Source organism: Anguilla rostrata, chromosome 1, assembly GCF_018555375.3.
Source record: "Anguilla rostrata isolate EN2019 chromosome 1, ASM1855537v3, whole genome shotgun sequence".
Classification (NCBI taxonomy): domain Eukaryota; kingdom Metazoa; phylum Chordata; class Actinopteri; order Anguilliformes; family Anguillidae; genus Anguilla; species Anguilla rostrata.
In genome coordinates, this window is record NC_057933.1 from 46,759,874 (window position 1) to 46,781,651 (window position 21,778).

The 21,778-nt window shown below is 38.8% G+C and overlaps 2 protein-coding genes across 8 annotated transcripts in view; one reads left to right on the forward strand and one right to left on the reverse strand.

Moving 5' to 3' along the window:
- LOC135256575 (tumor necrosis factor receptor superfamily member 11B-like) overlaps positions 1 to 21,778 on the forward strand; it is a 114,823-nt gene that overhangs the window by 35,662 nt on the left and 57,383 nt on the right. The window lies entirely within an intron of this gene.
- On the reverse strand, positions 7,580 to 18,889 carry mal2 (mal, T cell differentiation protein 2). The gene is made up of 4 exons (XM_064338581.1): positions 18,495 to 18,889; positions 17,337 to 17,507; positions 10,040 to 10,225; positions 7,580 to 8,875 (listed from the first exon to the last, which is right to left on the reverse strand). The coding sequence occupies exons 1-4, from the start codon at positions 18,612 to 18,614 to the stop codon at positions 8,798 to 8,800; spliced, it is 555 nt and encodes a 184-aa protein (XP_064194651.1). The 5' UTR covers positions 18,615 to 18,889; the 3' UTR covers positions 7,580 to 8,797.

Sequence of the window (21,778 nt, forward strand, 5' to 3'; positions counted from 1 at the left end):
ATGCAATAGGCATTCACCCACTGTTTGTGTGTGTGTGTGTGTGTGTGTGTGTGTGTGAACAGTTATGTGTGTGTGCATGTGTAAATGTAATTGTACTGTACCTGTGTGTGTATGTGTGTGTTCTGTGTCAGTCTGTATCAGTGAGAGTGAGTTTGTGCATATCCATGGTTTCCATTCTGTGTGAATTTTTGAGTGTACTGAATTTGGCCCTCTTGTTAATCATGCATGTCATCAGAGTTCATTTTTAGAAGTTACATATGTGGATGTGTAGGCTCCCAGTTTCTTGACTAGATTGGTACCCATTGCTGGGTCAGGGGATCTCTGCTAAATATTTGGAGTTGGTCCATTGTACATATTAACCTTCTGCTAAATGAATACATTAAAACAGCTGAGTATATACTGTGGACCATGTCTACTTTAACAGTTATTACTACTGAATCCTGTTTTTTCCTTTGGATAGTAATATAAAATGCATATAAATGATGATGTTATGACAACTAGTTGTTTTTTGAAAATAATTACCAGCTAGCTGAGACTAATTGTGTCCCTGAATAAAATTGCTCTTTATGTGGGTTATAGGACTGGGCAGAAAGTTTGGGAATCCTCCTAAATCATATTTTTTATATAATTTCCACCTCTACATAAAAAGGAATTTCGGCACCAAGCCCTGGAAGCAAAACAGGTTATATAGAACAGCCACACTGATGAGATGAATATTCTGTTCTCTGTTTAAATTAAAGCAATTTTGAAAAATAGCTCACAATTTAGACTTGCAGTTGTATCAGCTTTGACCATTGAAAACTGGACACAAGCTAAATGTTTTGTAAACCTTACTGTGGTATGAAACATTTCAGAGTAGAAGCTTGTTTATGTGGTTCCTTAGCTGAATTATTCTATCCCTCATGGTGTTGTCTTCTTTTAATTTTCTCGCATTTTTTCTTGTCTATGCTGAAAAAATTCTAAAGTAAATAACTCACAGCCCTTGGGTCCCTGGTGCATGAGAGCATCTCGTGTTTGTCTTCTGTGCGTGCGGTGTGCAGCAACACACGGGTTTCTGGAAATGTTTCATTAAAGAAATAAAACAAATTTTATGAGCAAACTTTACAGACATTATTTTTAGCCTTGTGCTTGACTACAAAAACAGAGGAGCCCCTACAGGTGGTTTGGCCTTTCTCTGGAAAAAAATGTGGGCTAATAATTCTTCACAGACGAGCAATCAAAGCGTCTTCTGAACCCTTTCCCTTTGCAAAGCACATCTGAGTTTCTTTGAAAATGACTCAGCTGCCCATTAAGGGCAGAAAACAATATAATCATAACAAATTGTTATGAGGGTCGTGCTTCTGCTCTGTGCTTTTCACATTAATTGTATTTCCCCTTAAAATGCAAGTGCCACATGTATTTGGCAATTCATTGAACACATATTGAGAAATGATTATCTGCACCAACTGTTGAATGATGTCATGCCAACAAATGCTTTCACAAAGATGGGTGTTACTTGTTGAAAAGTGAAGTCACATTTTACTCTTTTACTACAAGTGACTTTTTGACCTATTCCTTGAAGTGAGTGAGATCACCCAATCAGGCAGTGATGTTCTCCATTAATTCTCGGTGCCTACAAATGAGCAATGTTTTCACCAGAGAGTGCTGGACTGCCAAGAAAAGCCTGTAAGCCAGGCCACGTGATCCCTGTCTTTATAATCAAGTTGTTGATGACTAAGTGATCTCATTTTCACGTCATTGCCATTTCTCCTAACGATTCCTCATGCAGAACCTGGCACCCTCTCTCATGCACAATGCGAGAAGCTACATTTTTATATACGTTGTGCACAAAGACATCTGCTTCTGGTTCTTGGACTTACAAGGCAAACTGTATTTGTGTGTGTGTGTGTGTGTGTGTGTGTGTGTGTGTGTCTGTGTGTGTATGCCAGACCATTCTACCCCTCACATTTTGGTATAATCTGTGGCCATTTACTTGTTTATGTTGGTTATTGGTCACATTTTTACATTATAACCACATTTATGCAAGTGTTTTAATTAAGTGAAATAGGAGAAGGGAACAGCAGCGAAAAACATGCTATATGTACTGTAGGTATTTCTGATGTATGGCTAGTGGAGCACATTTAATGTGAATGTGGCAGACTGCCCTCCCCCTTTCCTTTGCATTATTGTTTTCTCACGTTTATGAATTGATTGTGATTAAATTTTCATTATTTTCCCGACTGGTCGCTGTACTTTCTTGACTTGGTGTCCAGTTATTCCAGCCTGATAGTCAGACTGAAATTTACAACTATTATTCAAGTGAGGCCCATCTTTCTGGGCCCTCATAACTTGGCACCATGAATGGGATAGTGCTCTGGGTTGTTATTCAAAAAACAACATGGACTTACTGCCCACAAGGAGCATAGAGATCTACTTCTAAACACCTTTGTGGGAAACATATTAAGCGGGACTAGGAAACGGAGGAGGTGGTAATGGCAAGAAATATTTGCCTCTTGTGAAAGGGACATACATTTGAGCAGTGAGTTGAGTCAACTAGGCGATGAACTAAACAGATATCAGTTCATGACTGTGGGACCAGTGGTTATCAGGGTTCTGAATCACTTGATGGGAATCTGTCCTTCAGGCAGGGCTTTTCAAGTTGGCCGCAACATTGGAGGCTGACACGTGTGACCCCATGACCCAGACAAAAGCGGAGCAGTGGTTGATAGATAAGACTGTAGTGGAGGTTGGTATATGGCACATACAACAATGGATGAGCAAGGAGGGCGGGACAGTGGCCTTAAACATCCAGTTATAGCAAAGTCCTTTTACAGAAGAACAGTGTAGTAAGACTGTCTACTTTGGTATCAAATATGAGGATGTTTTTCTAAGCTTGAAGAAGATTGAGTACACACACACACAAAATCTTAAATGTAATCCCAACTGGTGATGCAGCTCCTGTTAGATGTTTATGGTTCGATAAACACAGTATTTGACTATGGAATAATCTGGGAAAGTTATTGAACTTGATCAGCTCCAATAGTCTTTCTCAGAAAGGGTGATAGCCTTTAGGTATTTTTGTATGGACTATAGGAAGCTAAATAAGAGAGCACTGCAGTATGCTTACCTATTACCATGCAGAGGAATTCAAGAGTCTTTCCCACACTTGCAAATAGACCAAGTAGCTATTGGCAAGTTTTTATGCTGACTGAAAAAAAACTGCTATTTTCCTGCCAATGGGTTTTTTGTTTATTTTATCTTATACCTTTTAGGTTGTGCAATGCCCCTGGAACTTTTCAGCTGTCGGTAGAAGCTTGTCAAGCTGACCAGAACTAAAACACAGTTGTACCTAGATGATATAATCGGCTACTCCCCTTCATTCCACCCATTGCAAATCTTTCCATCAGTGCCCAGCCTACTTTCACCGGCAGAAATTAATACTGGGTGTTGTAGGTGGAAATTGCAGAACCTTCCACCATTTTGCATTTCATTGCAAAACCAATGTAGGTCCTGTCCTGTATATGTCTGATGGAAAAAGATGACTTTGGACATCAGTTTTCAATGTGCCTTCATCAATCATCTGCTGCACTTAAGCAAGTACCACATATGTGCAGAGAGGCCCTTGGCTAGGTGAACAGGTAACACCAGTCTGTCTGTAATGACTACAGTGAATACTTTGTTCAATACTGAACTATATAGCTTCAACCGTACCCTAAAACACTTTTGCGTATTGTTGCACACTGAAAAGTCTTTCACATTTCAGTTCATATTTTTATTAACTGAAAACACTTCAAATCTAGAATTACATGAATTGTGTCATTTCAGCTTCTGGCTCTCACTTTAATATGAAAGCTTGGAGAAAAGCCAATATGCCTCAGCTTTTTGCATTTCAGAAACCACTAAAAATAAGAATGTGTGTATCAGTGAAATGTGACTGTAAGGACATCTGTGGAGCCAGCTGCTAATGCATTTCTGCTTATCCATATCAGAGGATTAAAAAAGAAAATGACTGCTATAATATTTACCTCGGCCAAGGAAGTTATGTAATGCCGTCTTTCCATCCATGACTGGCTGCCTGGAAATGTAATGGAAATCGCCATGATATTTGCTGTGTGCATTCATGTTCCCATTCATGTAGGAAGAAACCTATTGATTTCCTCTAGTGCCACCATCAGATCAAACATATCTTGAGAAGTAGACTGGATTTGCAAAGACATTTGCTGTGCACATTCATGCAAGGGGAGCCTTGGCAGAGGTCTGTACTGTACTGAGTGTATTCTTTTTAGTTTCATCTTTCTTAAGCTTAGATTTTCTCACCATGCTTTGGTTCATCTTAGGCCAGTAATGTGGCTAGCGCCTTGGCTGTCTTGGAAGCATGGACTCAGATCCAAGGATTTATTTTCTTAAACAGCCCAGTCAGTTCAAGCAGGATACTTGAAGATGATATGATTGATTTAATAAATTTACACATCTCAATCCTCCCCCCACCCATAAGGAATTACATTGCCTTTGAGCTCTCAGACATGATGTGGTAATTGTAATTGTAGCCATGTGTATTGAACAGTTTTGTCATGTAAACAAATAGTACATGGTAGGTTTAGACAGGATTTGTCTCTGTTACAAATACTCATGACCAGAATATTTCATAACTTATTTAATCATGAACATATACTGTAACATGATCACGCCATTAGCACCCATGCGATTCTGGCAATTTTATGTATATGATGTTTGTATATGAACTGAAGCTTAACATTAGCTCATGAAAGCCACATGTTTAAAGACAGCAGTGGGTGGACGCCTGTTTATGGGAAACAACTTTTCCAAAAAAAAAAAAAAAAAACTCCCTGGGATGTCCACTTTTGCTGTCAGTGGATTTATTGTCAGAACATTTTTTGGTCATCGCCTTTTTGTTTGAGGGATCGGAAAAATGCACTGTGACACGCCCAAGCCGTATTTCATGGTCGAGCCAAACGGGGCGGCGGAAAATGAAAGGTCAGGGGGGGCCTTTGATGTAGCGGGCCTGTGGAAACCGTGCTCGGTAACCACAAGCAGCCGAGCGCGCCCGGCGCAACGGCGGTAATCGTCGGCATTCAGAACGGCTCATCTGTGTTTCTGCTCATTGGAAACTGACCTGGAATGCGCAGCTTCTCCAAGGAGAAGGGCAGAAATGCTCCTCGCAAAGTCAGTGTGTTTTTTGTGCCCGACAATTTACAGCACCCGCTTATTTGCTGTTTACTCTGCGTCCTCTCGAGGCGGAGAAATGAGAAAAAGAGGTCCTTGAGATTTACTGAGACTTCGTCTGCCCGGGGGAAAGTGTCTGGTGCCACGTCCTCCGTAAATCAACCGGTACAGACCAGCGTGGCTGATGTTCTTGGCGATTCGGCAGAGTTTGGAAAGAAATACGTTGCGGCGGTGCTCGACCAGGAATGGGGGACGCCGTGCCAAGAACAACGTTTGGGGTCCTTTAAAAAAAAAGTAGCATGCTAAATTATTTAAATATATGTCTGCCGTAACACCACCCATGAAGACCCTATCATAATATTAGTCAGGGGACTGGGCATGAAAAACACTGGATATGCCGTAAAGGAGATCGAATAAAGGGTGTTCCAAACTGCGAGTAGGCGGTCAGCAATGTTCCCGCTCATCCTGGAACCAAAGGCATCTGCCTTTCCAGAAAGGACCTTTCTAGAGCACCCTCCAGCCGCATACTCACCATTCCCAATCAGTTATCTTCCGTCTGGATACACTTAAACCATGAAGCCTTGCCAAACTCCATTCTACTGCAGTTCAGAGCAGCCTTTAAAGGAATGTCATGAATGAGGACTATTCTGCTATTAAACATATTTTTATTTATGCTTTGCCAGCAACTTGTCTACTTCTTCATCTGTGCATTCTTAGTTGCTGTGGTGAGATGTCCACACTGAGGGATTTATCTGTAAGGAATGAATATGTTTTGATTTCTAAGTAAGTCACAAAATTAATGCATTACAATATTCCAACATGAAAAGCATCAATGGAAAGTAATGTCTATTTGAGTTACATTATTTTGCAGAGCTCTTCGAAGTAGGCTGACTGAAGAAACAATTTATTATTTCATCAATAGCTTCGAAACATTGGTTCATAAAGCATCTAACCACATAGAAAAGATTGTTTCCAGAATCAGCTATCAATTTTTGTTGTATTTTTTATTCTTGCAAAGGAAGACCACTACATTTTATCTTTTCTGAAGTTCTGCTGAGCGCAAAGCAGGAGTGACCAAGACTTGTGGGTGAGAGAAACCAGGGGGTCAGAAAGATCAGGTGTGTTAAAACTGACAGCACACTGCTAACACCACAGGTTCCACATGCTTAGGAGGTTCTCAAGGTTTTTTTTTTTTTGTTTTTTTTGTTTTTTGTTTTCAAGGGACCCTCACTATTTTTAAAGTTACCTGAATTTAGATGACTGGACTTTCATACGTTTTGTATAAAGATTTGATAAATAATGATGAGCAAACATTGAAAACTGTGTATTCTATTTAGTATTTTCTATGTGTATGTTATTAAACAATTCCTTTAAATATGAAATTTCCATTCTTGTGCAGTAGAGTTACATATACAGCCATTTGAAACATGAGTCTTACTTTGTCTGGTCCCATTTGTATTGCTTATACATGTATCTGGGTTGTTGGTTCAGCATGCAGACTTGGGGGCCCTTGTGAAATAAGTGCCATTTCATGCCAGCATGTGAATTGCGTATTCAGTGTGAGACACCACTGACCTGGAGAGGGAAGACTCAAACAGGGTGACCTCGGAACGAGAACTCTAACCACAATCTAGATAAATGCACAGCCATTATCATAGCCCATATATCAAAGCACTGAAACACTCTAAATACAGCCGTAAACCCAATTTGTGTAGAGCCATCAGCGCTGTAATGCTGTAACCTGACATACAAACACATATATTTGCACCAACCAGTACCTTAATTAAAACCGTACTTGTAGCCTGTATAAATGTACAGCAACCATCAACATTAACTTTAACCCTGGTCATGACCCATATTAATACAGAGCGCAAGAAGCTTGTCATACCCTGTCAATCTTAACCCATATACATGTGGGGTTCACAGATTTTCATTGTGCAGACAATGCAGTCGCTGTTTAGTCGCAGTTGCTGACACTGTACTGGATTAACATGGACTACTGCAACGAAAAGCTTACATGGCACTGAAATTATCACTTGCAATCTTCTGAATGCAAATACAGATATCATCCATGATGTATTTTGTTTTGTCTTCAGTGTATTTGCTATGAATTGGAAAATGCATTTCGTTTATAGCAAATTTACTGGAAACAGTGAAATGTTCAAAAAGGCTTGACAGTAGATTCAGCAAATGTCTATAGACAGCACTTTTCTCACTGAGAAGACTGCTCTCTGGTGGCTAAGATACCACTCAGCATGGCTAACTGTATTTCACAAGAGTTGTGATCTGCTTGGCAAAACAATCATCTGGCCTGAAATGTGGAATGGAACACTGAGTATTGTAGCCAATAACAAAATTACTAACAAGCATTTCCTTTTCAGGTCATAGAAATAAAATATGCACATAGCTACTTACATATTGGCAGTATTTCATTCTTAGTTTTTATTTAAAATATTCAAACAAAACAAAAAACAGTAAAAGGTTCCCCTGACCATGACCACTATAAAAATGAGAAAAACAGGGTAAGGATTACAAAAGAGATGGGATTTCGAATAGAATTATAATTACAGATAAATGTTCCTGAAAAAAAAAAAAAATTAATGGAGGAAATAAACAGCACAACATTCCACTCAGTTGCACTACAACTTAAAGTTGCATTCGGGTGACAAGTGATTTTTCAATGCATATTGATACTAATCATTATTTAGGCATATTAAATATACTTCTAATTTTATTGATCCTTATTTGGTGCAAAGAGACTACTTTGGATGGGTTGTGAGATCCGTTTTTTCTGATGATAAATGAGAGCTAAGGTAAGAGACTATACTGAGAAATAGACAATGGACAGGGTTCAGTACCTTCAGTTTATTTTCTATGAAGTTCCCTTTTTACCACCACCTAATTAATCCTGTGATTAGTAACTGTAACCTTTTTCATTGGTTATCATATGTGAAAGCTTAGCCTTGGTCCAAGCTTAAAAACAAATTTCAGTGCATTGAACAAGTTTTTCTTATAAAGCAGGATTCCAAGTACCAAAATGTTTTATCCTCAAGCACAATGTTAAAAACACACTGAAAAATAACAAAAAATGGCACACACAAATATAATTTAACACAGCTACACAGACCAAAATTCTTAACCAAACAGGAATGATATGGTCGGTGATTTTCTGTTAACCAGGAAAACAACATTCAACATCAAGTGTAGCAGCACAATCACATAAATCAAATGGCCTTACTTTTGACTATAATCCTAATAAATATGATGGCAAGTTCACGGGAAATGTTAGAGCTGTACACACTATAGAGGTTATAAGGGAATTCTATATGGAAATGTTTAAACCTTTCTCCCCCAACAAAGCAAGACTACAGTCTCCACATAATCAAATACCTGTAGTCTCCTTACATTTTTTCTGTGCACAAGTTCTAATTCAAAGAATAGCAGATGATATACATTCAGTGCTACAAATAAAAGCTAGTGACTACTCTAAATAAAAAATATATTTTCTGAATTTTAATCGTGTTAACAGCAAATAAAAACTAATGATTATAAACATGTTTGTTCAATACAGTACGGCTCCAATTCTATACGTAATAACACCATTTCCATAGCTTATGTTCATTCCCATAATGCATCAACGGTACATTCTCCATCTTTTGAAGCCCATGAACATGCTGCAACCATAGCATAGTGTCACCACAAATGCAAATATCTAGAAAAGTAAGAAAAATATCAACGTTAACATTACACAGTTGTCCCAACTGTAAGGTCATGCTGATAGAACACTCCCTGACTGTGATTAACAAATAAACAAATTAGTTTTCCAGCCACAGAACCTGGAGCATTACTTCATAAAAACTAACTGTGGAACTGAAGCACATTAAATATTGACATTTCCTGGAAGTTTGAAGTAAGTGTTCCATAGGTTGTGTTTCCTTTAAACAAAGGCAATATATGCCCAGCTCATGTATTTAAGAAAATTTGCCTAAGTAAAGTACTTTTTTTAAATTAAAAAGTACCTAAAGAATAAAAAACCTGCCAGCACTTACAGTTTTGTTTTATTTTTTTTTTGTACCAGTCTACACACAGGAATTAATCTGGAATCTGCCTTTCCCTGTGTGCATATCACACAGGAGAGAAAATGCATTTGCCTGCCATTAGCCTTTGGTATTTGCTCCTTGATGTGACACACACGCTGAGGAAGGCAAACACTTAAGCTAAATATCCATGTACACACTGCTACTGAAAAGGTCAAATGAATCTTTGAAAGTGCAGGCTAATTTTATTAGGTTTTTAAAAAATTTCATAAATACATTTTTTTACTTGAATGTTGTTTACTTAATGGATTCCTGCACCCCTGGTATTCAGACAACACAAATGACACATGCTAGTATGCTAAAAATAACAAATCTTCAAAACAAAAAACAGCTTTGTGTATGTTGGTTACACTAGTCAAAAACATTCAAACATGTTTCAATCATTATTCAAATGTCCAAGGTAAATGAGAGTATAACTGATGGCTCATCCTGGAGGGAAAAGTATTTTTTCCTTACCTGACACAAAGCCTAAAGACTACATCTAGGTCTTAAGTAAAACCTGGTTTTTCAGTATTTCACCAACAATGCCTTTGCTTCTTAAACATAATAACAAATAGAAAGCCTGTAAAGCCTCTCATATGTCCATAACTAGTTTGGCTATCTTCACTGAATAGTAGTGGGCTTGTACTTGTTTTTATCTTACTTTGGCATGCTGTACTTTGAGTCTAAAGGTTATCTATCGGCGTCTAAGGCAGTCTGAAAAACGTGTGTGATTACAGTTTCTTGAATGCAACTCAACAACATCTCTTGCTAGGGGAGAATTGGGGATAAATACTTACTGTGGCCGCTACATTAATACTGTACTGGCGACCATCCATGAAGGTGACGATATTCCCGCTTGAGAAAGACACACACACGGACACGTTGGTGTAGGTGAACGAGCGGCCATTCGCTGCAGTGGCCGCCGCCTCGAGGACGAAGGCTCCAAAATAGAAGAGCAGTGCGACGAAGTGGTAGACCAAATCCTTTCATTGAGACACAAGCAACAACCACAGCAATATCAATCGACTGATTACCAAATTTAACAGAATCATTGTAGGATGAAGACCTCATTCCTATGTGAAGAGTGAAGACTGATACAAGGTTTTTGATACCGAAAGACGTTGTTACCCTCATGTCTTAATTCATAATTCAAGAGTTTGAAATAAATTTTAAATGGCTACTTGCTAGCATAACATGATGCACTTAATCCGGGCAACACACACTTAACAGGCAACAGTCATGTAAACAACTGGATATTAACAAAATATTTGCCTCCCTCTTTGCACTGGCTGATAGATACATGGTAAGCGTTCTGCCTCAAAAAGGCTGCTGTGCATCACCCAGATAGACACATTAGTGATGGTTCTGTTTCTCCACCTTTTTAAAGTGTTACATAAATGCATTATTATTATCCATCATCTATACCTGCTTATTCCTGGCAGGGGTCACAGGAGGTGCTGGAGCCTATCCCAGCATGCATTGGGTGACAGGCAGAAATACACCCTGGACAGGACACCAGTCTGTCGCAAGTCCCACACACCATTCACTCACCATTCACTCACACACTTAAACTCTCCACTTAACCTAACCTGCATGTCTTTGGACTGTGGGAGGAAACCCACGTGGACACAGGGAGAACATGCAAACTCCACAAAGAAAGGCCCCAGCTAGTTTTCAAACCAAGGACATTCTTGCAGTGCCACCCACTATATAAATGCAATTATTATTATTATTATTATTATTATTATTATTATTATTAAGAATATTTTCTGATAGTTATATCAGAAACAATCCCTGCCAATCCAACCCCATTAACAGCAGTTACCCAAACCAATCCACAAACTGACCCCACATAAATCTCAAACAAGCTTCAGCTAGGAGCATGTCATACACCAGGCAGGAAGTATGCCAAGGTGACAGAGTGTACCTTACATGGCAGGTTTCATGTGTTTTAGTTCCATTCTACCTTGATGAGGTCAGCCTTTTTTTTCACAGAAAGCAGGAGCAATTTGCTTGGCCACTTTTGTTATCTGCATTGGAGAGCAACTGATGGCATAATTCAGGCTGCCTGGCACACAGTGAACCCGGGAGGTCCAATCAGAGTCAAGCCAGTAGCCAATGTAATTTGATACAAGGCAGGAAGTAGTTCCACCCCCCACCCCCCCATGTTTATACACATTACAGGCCTGGCCCATCAGGTCACCGTGAGTTAGGCTATACTTTCATTACTGTGAACAAACTGAAATACCGTTTGGTCTTGTAAAAAATTAATTTTCCCCTACAAGTTGCCCTCCGTTTAACATCTGCAATGCTAATGTGAACAATGATAGCATTGTTAAATACAAAGACCCACAGATTAAGGTGGAGCTACTAATCAGACACCACAGCTTTGTCTGTGGAAACAGCCATTTAGTAGTGAATAACATACATTTTCAATCTGAAAACTAGCTGATTCACAGGTGGCATTTTAACTTGTCACTAACATTTAGTTGAAAAGCATAATTTAGAATTTAGAATCTGAACAATGCTGTAAAATAATGCTATAGTTCTACATGCTTGCAATTGAACATTCTACCTTAATAATCCAGTCACATTACATGGGTGGAAATAACAACACTATATATATATATATATATATATTGTTCATTGGTTCAACAACAAGAAGAAACCCCCACTATGAAAGCTAATCTTGCCAGTTTCTCACCTCTAGAATTTTTCCATAGCACTGTTTTGGAAAAGTGCGTGCAATGTGAAAGCACTCTGAATGGCAAAAACACACATTGATAGAGACAATGGAGACTCAGACAAACAGACAGACCATTGTGTAGAGGGCACTGACACGTGTTTACTGAACCTGGAAAAGCAGTGGCTTTATCACCAGCAATCCTCTAAGGTCATTTCTAACTGCTCAAACTATTGGTGTCATTTCTGCAGGGAGGTTCTTATAAAACTAAGAGACCCCCCCGAAAACATGACAATTATTAATTAAAATGAATGACAGGCAAACAAAAAAAATAAAACCACTTCATTAAGTGAATTTATCTAAGAGCTATGCGCTTCTGTTGTGCACATGAACCGTTACACCAGTATAAATCTTTTCTTTGAGCGTTCTGTGCGATGCATTCACTAAGAAGTTTGCATAAACAGAAAATGGTGGCACCAAGCTGTAAACGCTAGCCGGTGGCACGAAATGGCAAACACCTTAGCGAGCGGTGCTGGACGTTCTGTACATTGGTTATTTCATGTGTGCAACTGATGTTATGTTCTCCACATGTTCTTCCAAATAAATGACACGATGGCAAGTCTAAAGTATTGTATGAATATGCAAGCATATAAGTTTTCATTCATGGGAAAAACCTGAACATTAATTGCAGTCACAAAGCAAACATCATGCAGCCATGATTTGGGAATTGAGCCAAGGCTGCAATAGCTGGCCTGGAAAGGTGTTCTACATTATATGGCCAAAAAGTCCACTCCATGCAAGCTTAGCTGTTGTCTGCAGTGTGAAAAGAAGCAGGGTGACTACGCTACGTATTTGGGAGGGGAACCACGCATGTCTCCCCGATAGTTGCATATTTGAAAATGGAGTGAAAATCGGACATGTTCAGCCCTGTGTTGAGAGACAAATTTATATTTAGAAATAATAATAATTAAAAAGTGTGGTTGTTGGGGGGTGTATCCACCTAAGGCACAAGCCCTAAGTGGAATGACGTGCACCACAGTTCAGAATGACAGCAGCATGGACTGTGACCAGTAGCCTTTTGCCCTTGTACATAGCATTGACCAGGGAGGACAGGATTCAATCGATAGTGGATTCCTTATCTCACCCTACAAGACTGACTGTTCTTGCCAACCAGAGGAATCTCCCTGTCCCAGCTTGTAAACCTCTTGCTTGATGGTTGCTCAGCTAAGCTCCGCTTAGGTGGACTGGAAAGCATAGATAGAGGCTTGATCTTATGGGCTTGGGAAGACCTCTTAAAACCACATAAATATGGTCTTGGTCTGGATCTTGGTTTCAACCCACAAAGTTTGGTCTGGGTTTTGGTCCGGGCATGTGGTCTTGGGGCAAGACCAACGTTTCTATTCAGCATGCTCAAGATAGTAATCACTCCACTCCATCAGTAGTCTGTACCATAGAGTTGCCACTGTAAAGAATTGCAAGTTTCCTTTGTTGCATGTACTGAATTGGAATTGCCTACCACCTGCATGGCTGGAAACCCAGCTGACAAGGCATGCAATAAAAGAGAAATCAGACACTTGCATCCCCACTAAATGCAATGTATTAATAATATTAAATTTATTTGTTCTATATATATCGAAACTCCTGAATCCAATCAAGAAAACCATCCCAAATGAATATCTCAAACAACTTGACATTCATAAGCAAGTCCAAGGTGACAGAGGCTTAATGGACATGTTTTTAGTCCATCTAACATTGATGAGTCAGCCTTAAGAAGCGGGAGCAATTTTTTCCAAATGTCTTTGATGTAAAATCAGCTGTGGCACAGTGAACCAGGTCAATTCACATAGCCATTAATTTATGGAGGTGTACTGTTATTTCACTGAAAGTGAGTTACTATCCTTTCATTCTGTGAACAACTGAAACTGGCTTGTAAATTAACCCTACTTCTCTTGATTGCAAGTAACTGGAAAATTAGCTTGTGACACTTAGTACTACTAATCAGACAACGCTTGTCTGAGCAAACACATTTACTGTATAGAATACATTTCATTGTAACTGCTGATTACAGGCATTTTGACTTGTCACTGAACATTTGAGTTAAAGCAAATTGATTTGGGCTAAATCTGTAAATAGTGCATGTCTAACTGCAGACATCTACCTCTATAATCCAGTCACATTACTGTGGAAATAACACACTTCAGACTATTTAGTTATAAACATATAAATCATAACTATATATAGTTCATTTTCACATACTAGAAGAACCCCTATGAAGCTAATACTATCAGTTTCTCACTTAGAATAACAGTTATGACCTTGAAAGCCTCATTGCAAAAACACATTGATAGAATAATCGACAAATAGACCATTGTGTGATGCTTATTTTGGCATTTTATGTAAAATACTAACTGCTCAAACTTTGGTGTTTCTGTTCTATAATAACTATGACTAAAATATTTATTTGATTAAAAAATGTCCAAAATTTTTAGGGAATTATAAAGCATGTGTGTGACATATCCTATCACAATATCTTTTCTTTGACTTTGTGCATGTTCACAAAGTTTGCCTCAACGAAATGGTGGCACAGTCTTGTAAACGTCTAGGCTGCATCTAACAACCTTAAGTCTGTTTCTAGTCTGTCTTGGAGTTTCCAGTGGAAACCTGATGTATGTTCTCCACATGAGGGGGCTGGTCTTTGTCTGGGTATTGGTCTTGAAGATCTGGTCTTGGTCTTAGTTTGGGTTGTGAGGGGTCAGGTCTTGGCCTGAGTACTGATCTTGGGGGATCTGCACTTGGTCTTAGTCTTTGGCTTGAGGGGTCTGATCTTGGTCTGGGTATTGGTCTTGAGGGACCGAGTCTTGGTCTTAGTCTGTGTCTTCAGGAGGCTTGTCTTGGTCTTGGCCTGTGTCTTGATGTGTCTGGTCTTGGTCTGGGTATTGGTCTTAAGGGATCTGGTCTTTTTCTGGGTCTGGGTCTTGAGGGGTCTGTTCTTGACTCCAACTCTGCTGTAAAGTGAAACGTGGCCACTGGCTACATGCATTTCAGAATGTCCAAGTCAGTGCTCCCCTAACAGATTTTAGATGCTACAGTGCTGGTACAGGCCTGCAGATATTATACAGAGCTGCAAATTGGGGGAAAAGAGCATAAAAAGATCATTTTTAGAAGCACGTTTTCAGAATAGTCTCTACAATTATGTTTAATAGAAAACTCAGTTTTGAACATGATATACTGTTCCATGCCAACTGGCGCTGGGCGCTATGTTGGACAGTATACTTTCAAAGAGCAGCCTTTAGCACTGCACAATAACTTGTGAACCCAATGTCTCCCATGATTCCCATTTGCATCATCTGCAGAGTGTGTAGTCACAAATTAGATACTTCTCTGGTATGTAACAGTACCCATAATGCCGTGGAGAACACCTTTTGCATGATTAACATCACTGTTTTTGCATTAACCAGCCCACTACAATATTTACTGATAGGTTTGGTTCACTGGTGCTTTCGAGTTCCATGGCACCCTCTACTTATACAAATGCTAAGGGATGTATGAACGGTATTTCTTGCTGTCAGGTCAAATAAATTAGTTATTTGTATTGTTATTAATTAGGCCTACATCATGGTGATTTTGAAATGTATGTCCAGACTGGTTGAATATACATACAGTAACTCAGTAATCCAACGAACTTGGAAATTAAGTAACACCTGTAATAATAATTAATGCTAACAATCCCAATAACAATCCCTAAGTGAAAAATGTTCATATGCTATAATCCCTGCTATAATGTAAAAACTGATAACAATTTTTGTAGCTTGAGAATGCACATAAATATTGGCACTTATATAATATAGCCTAAGTACTTATAATCACTTTAATGTATAGTTGTGATATTTAACATTGGCCAGGCCTCTTAACATCTACAGTCTGTAATATGTGGCACATATGTGCCCCTGATGATGACTTGTTCTCATTATGTAGCACCTGCCCCAGCCTATCAGCTTTAGGCAAAACAAGGGCATCCATTACATTCAATTTACTCTGTGATGCTGGCATGCCAGGGACTTACACTTGTTTGATGCTATTTTATGCATAAGTTATAATTGCATTAAATCAGTAAAAGGTGAGTTGTGGCTTGTGGCAGTGCTATAAACAGAAAATGGATGGCAAACCTCCTGGGATTCTATTTTTATGAAACACAAATTGGCAGTATCTGCAGTCCCCACAGGTTTCACAGGCCTCACAATAAACCTTTCTCTCTCTCTCACACACACACACACACACACACACACACACAAATCTCTTCATTTTGCTTGTTCCAAGAGGACCCACTGTTCTTAAAGTGCACCCTAATGATAATTAACATTGTTGACGCCATCTTACTGTAGTTACAGTGACAGGCTAAACTGGAGTGTGCCAATGCATACATTTAAAATGACCTATTTCAGTAAAGGTGTCAAAGCCCCCACTAAAACACTCTGGAGTCTAGTACTAAGTGAGACTTCTATACACAGCAGTTTTTAATCATTATGACAAAGTCTCAGGTGGCTAAGAAATTTTGTTTTGTGCTATTTAAATGCTGTACTGAATAATATTTAAATGTGAGACTAAGGTGTCACAATATAATCAAGCTATTTTTCTGTTGAAATACAGCCTGGCTTGCTCAAGACAGTGCATTATATAGTATACTGTATGTCATAAGATACTAGATTTCTTCACTAGCTAGTAAAACAACCTTTGTGCTGCCGGACTACACTTCAGTGCCAACACCTGCATGAAGAAATGAGCTTTCAGATGACTGATTGAGAAGGCGGCTTTACCCAATCATTTTGCGCTATTTTATTCCAATATTATATTAAGTTTGGCCTCCTGACATACAATTGATATATGTCCCCTACAGACCATGAGCATTACAAAGCCATTTCCTCACAAAGAGACATATAAGCAATGTGATATTTCACTCTTAAAATAAATTTTGCCATAAATTAGAAGAGCTCAAGAAGTCCAACATACACTGAGTTCTATCTGACAGTAAATTAAGTTGGAAATGAATATTAGTCTAACTATATTCCTGTACAATGGCAATCAGGAGATATTGGTAGATCCCACCTATGTCAATAACAGCCTGCATGGTTAATAATGCTCCACACACATTTAGCAGATTTAACAAGTATGTGACCTCAGTATCTGAAAGCATTCATGACTAGATTAAAAACTGAACAAGCAAACAGGACGTGTCTAGCAGCACATAATGAATGCATTATTTACAATGGATAGACCCAATACAAAATACTCAAAACAAATGAGAATGTACCATTGAAAATGTAGGTCTACCTTGAGGTGAAAAACCTTTGACATGAAATGAAAAGCTAGTTACAGCAATTGTCTTCAGAGATAACTGTATGGAGATAACTTACCAGGAAATTCCAGTCAGTATTGATCCTATCAGCCAAGCCCAGGAGGAAAACAATGAGGTACACCGTGGAGAAGACAAACATGCTAACGGACACAAACATCACCCAGCCCTGCAACAATGGCACTGGTACGTTGGAAGATGCCACCAGAATCCATACTAGTCCTCCAAACAGCTGAAATAAATAAGACATTGGTCAGGAGAATTTTCTTAGGGATGTTGCTACATCATTAGTCCACACAGTGCTGGGTCCTCAACTTTTTTTAAATTTTAAATGTCAGTAAAACCAAAGGGTTTTGGAACAGTAACACCTTTGACATTAGCCTATTTGTTAACGTGTCCTCCGAAAAAAAGATATGTAACAAGATAATATTTAAACTCCTACTACAATACCAAAATATAGGGCCAAATGTTTATCCCCAAAAACATGTTTCTCTCAGAATTAGCTAACGATTGTAATGGAGAACAGTACTGTGGTCTAATGTTAAAGAACTGTGCTTATTAAAGCAGAATATCTGCTTACTCGAATCATTAAAATGCGAAACATATATAGGCTACCAAAATTCCTATGTTTTCTTTGCCAACCAGTCAAGAGAAAAAGCCAAATGTAACTTAAGGATGCCATTCTGGCAACCCTGCATAATACACCTATCCACACGTGCCCATGTTGGCAAGGTGGCAAATATTTCTGTAGTTGTAAAATACAGGCTATGTAATCAATGAAAGCTGTAACTGAGGACAGGATTTTTTCTTCGTTGGCAACACTGGTGAATGTGCTAACGAAACTAGGCTAGGACTGGGTAATAAAATAGCCTAGAGAAAAGTAAGTAGGCTAGGCAACGAACGTTATAATTCCACCTGTCAGAGCGTGTATCAAAGGATTAGGCTTCATATTCACAATATTCTTTTATTCAAATGTTTTACACAGGTTGCTAGGCTACATAATGTAAATCATAGATCGACTCAACGGAAGAAAACGCAAGCAAACGTTAGCTACTTTCACAGTACATCACTCTAGTCGATCTAACAGCCTACTTGGGCACACGTTTAGATTCTCAAACTTTTAAAAGTGGGGCTTGGAAAATGGGCTATCTAATATGTGGCGCTTTGTTCAGGCTTCGCTAATATTAGGCTACCAGACGCGTGCAAATAGGCTACTCACGATTTCCAAGCAGACAAGGGCCCCCGAGTATGTTCGCAATATGTCAAGTCCAACAGGTAAAGAAATTGCTGGAGAGGGGAACGTCGTGGCAGCCGCCGCCGGATCAGCAGGAGCAGACATTGTTGTCGGGATTTAGAGCTGCGGCGATTGTTCAACCGTGGGGCGAGATCGGAGGAAAAATTCCTTGTGGCCCAAACAGGTCGAACAGGTGTACGGCCACTCCCTTTGGTTCTCAAATCCTGCGACAACGCCACAGCTCCTTCTTGACAAACAGGGTAAAGATTAATTGACCGTGAAAGAGCTCCACCAATGTAGGCCTATGTGAGATTGAGAAAATGGTGACACGCCATTAGAAAGCCGACTTTCATATTTTAAACAATGAGAATAAGACAAAAGGGTTTTGCAGCAGGAGCGCTTATGTGTCCTCAAACAGATAAAAAACGAAACCCCTACAATACCACAGTGAAATGACTAATTATGTATCCCCAAAAACATTTTTCTTTTGGAATGACTACATTGTCATGTTGAACAATGTTTTTAAAAGATGTACATTCAGAAGTAGGCTAAATATTTAAAATATAGCTATAGTCATATAAGGAGCAGTGAATAAAAAACAATAGCCTATAGGCCTACATGTTTTTCACTTCGGTTTAAATGCTCATTGGCGAGCAGCAACTCCAAAAATAATTTTTTTTTTTAAATTGTAGACTACAATTTTGTTTATTGTTCAGTTAGTTTGCCAGTTGCAATCATGACATGTTGACCTTATTGAAAAACAGGCATAGTCCGAAAAGAGTAAGAAGAAAATATATTTAAAAGGCAAAACCCTAGCAGAACTAGATGGACCATTTCATGAATTAGAAAATTATAGTAAATTACAGAAAAATAATACAGCAAACAGTTGGGACTGAGCAGAAACATGCTTAAGTAGTTTAAAGTCTTTGGAATTAGAGCCTTACCATATCTCTCAATACTGGCAACTGTTCTGTTGGACACAAGAAAGTTAATTATTACATACTTATGTAAACAGAAGTGAGTTCATCTCTAGATCCCAAGTGTACATTTACCTGCCCACTTACAGAATTTTGTCAGCAGAATGTAGGCCTATTCATTTAGTGAACCACATTGTTTTTGTGGCCTTAAATAAAATGAGACTGTGAAATGCAGTTGCTGCCAAATTCCAGAAATCCATGGAGACAAATGGACTAATCATTTACTTCTGGAGCTGTGACGTTCTAGGGGAAAAGAATAACATTTAGTTAGCAATCAAGAAAGACAGTCCTGTAAGTTCAGGACAAACCCCAGATTGGTAATTCCATCCAGAGCTTTCTGCCATCGTACTCAACAAATAACAATGTCAGCCTTACTGCCTCTGGTGATTCTTTTTCTGATCCAGAGACCAAACCAGTTTTAAGTAGACAAGGACTGCATGTTCTGTGATAATGGGCCAGTGATAATATTAACTATAAAGAACCCAGAAGAATAATGAAGGGCTAAAATCTGTGCTGCAGGAGTAGACAACTTTCATCCTTGGATGCCTATAATGTTTCTGGTTTTTGCTACATCTGAACCCCTAACTACATAATTTGATTACTAGGCTTAATGAAGGTGAGTGACCATGCACTGGAGGTACTGTACTTGGTATTTTACCATTCAGAATCTTTTAGCTCAGTCTCTTTCTGATTGGTGAAAATATGCAGAGGGAAGATCCCCTACTTCTGCTGTAGTGTATATTTGCTTGAAAGTGTTCTGAGTTTGAAGTATAACAAATCAATTCTGGGGCACAATTTTGGCATTTATTTCTAACATAAGCATAGCTAACATTAGTGAACGTCTTGGGCTACTGTTTTGCAAACCTTGCATAGTATTGTTATTCCAACCAACTATTCTCTAACTTAGGAAATGGCAGATAATATTTTCTAGCACTTTATCAATGGAAGACCAAACACTGCCTTCCTTTTCAATATTTCCACAGTTTGATGTATTTCCTATTTATACAGTATTTTTGATATTCTATAAAGCCAAACTACTTAACAAAGATACTGGATTATGCTTCCAAAAGCCATCTGTAATTCATGTGGTAAAGTTAATGCACTCAAGTAGATGACTCCAACTTCTTTTATCATACATAGCAACAGTCACTAAGGAGGGCGGGACTTTTAAGGAGGGTGGGATATTTTGCAAACAGTCAACTGTTTCCAGATATACTCATTCATAGAAAATGACCATTCACATTTAAATTCTGGAACCCTGATATGCTTTAAAAATAAAGACCAAAATTGTGCCCCAGAATTGATTCACCCATTTTGACATACTCATCTCTTTGTCCTTAATGCATATTAACAAGGTTTATGACCAATTCATAGTGTGTGCAGTTTTTTATCACTTAAAAATGTATAAGGTGTTGCAAACTGTGCATGTCATTTTGGGGTGCCGTGTAAATTAAGATTATTTACAGGGGTGCCTTGGGTCTGAATAGTTTGTGAAGCACTGGTCTATATGGTATAGACATGAAGTTGCAAGTGTCACGTAGTTTTATCGACAACCGACACTTTTCAGAGTTTGTCTTTGACTTGAGGAATGGAATAAAAATAACTACTTTCCCTATTATTCCTCCATTTTCTGTGAGTTGTAGTGTATTCTATGCTTGTGCCATTATTGTGTAAGGTAGTTGGAGGGTGTGACCAACACAACAACCGCCCCCCCCATCGCCACCGTCACCGCCCTTTCTAAATACGGGAATGATAGTACTAGCCCTCAATCTTGAGTTACAGTGAATATCTTATGACTGTGTCATTGTTGTTTTCAGTTGGCCAGGCACTAGACCACTTACCTTCCCCCTACCTGCCAATCAAGAATCATAGCCCTATTGCCCTACATATCTCATGTGCTCCAATGAATATCTTATTATTGTGTCACCATTCTGTGTTGAGAACAATAGTCTCACAGACTCGTGCGTGCTGGCATGCGAGACAACATAGAACTCAGCATGAGGTCAGACACTGCCCATTGAATACAATATGAGGACATTGCAGCATGGGATATACAAATAATACCTACAAATGTGTTGTATGCCTCTGTTATACAGATAATAAAAAACACTTCTGTATCACACTGAATAGGGAGACATGGAGTCATATGAAGAGAGACAATATGATTATTTGAGGAGTTAAAGAGTAAAATAAGAATAAAAGTTCAGCATGTGTTTCTTGTTGTCATCACAACTAAATAGTTTTAAAACTAGCACAACTTTGAGTGTCTTTGAGTATTCTTACTGGAAAGCA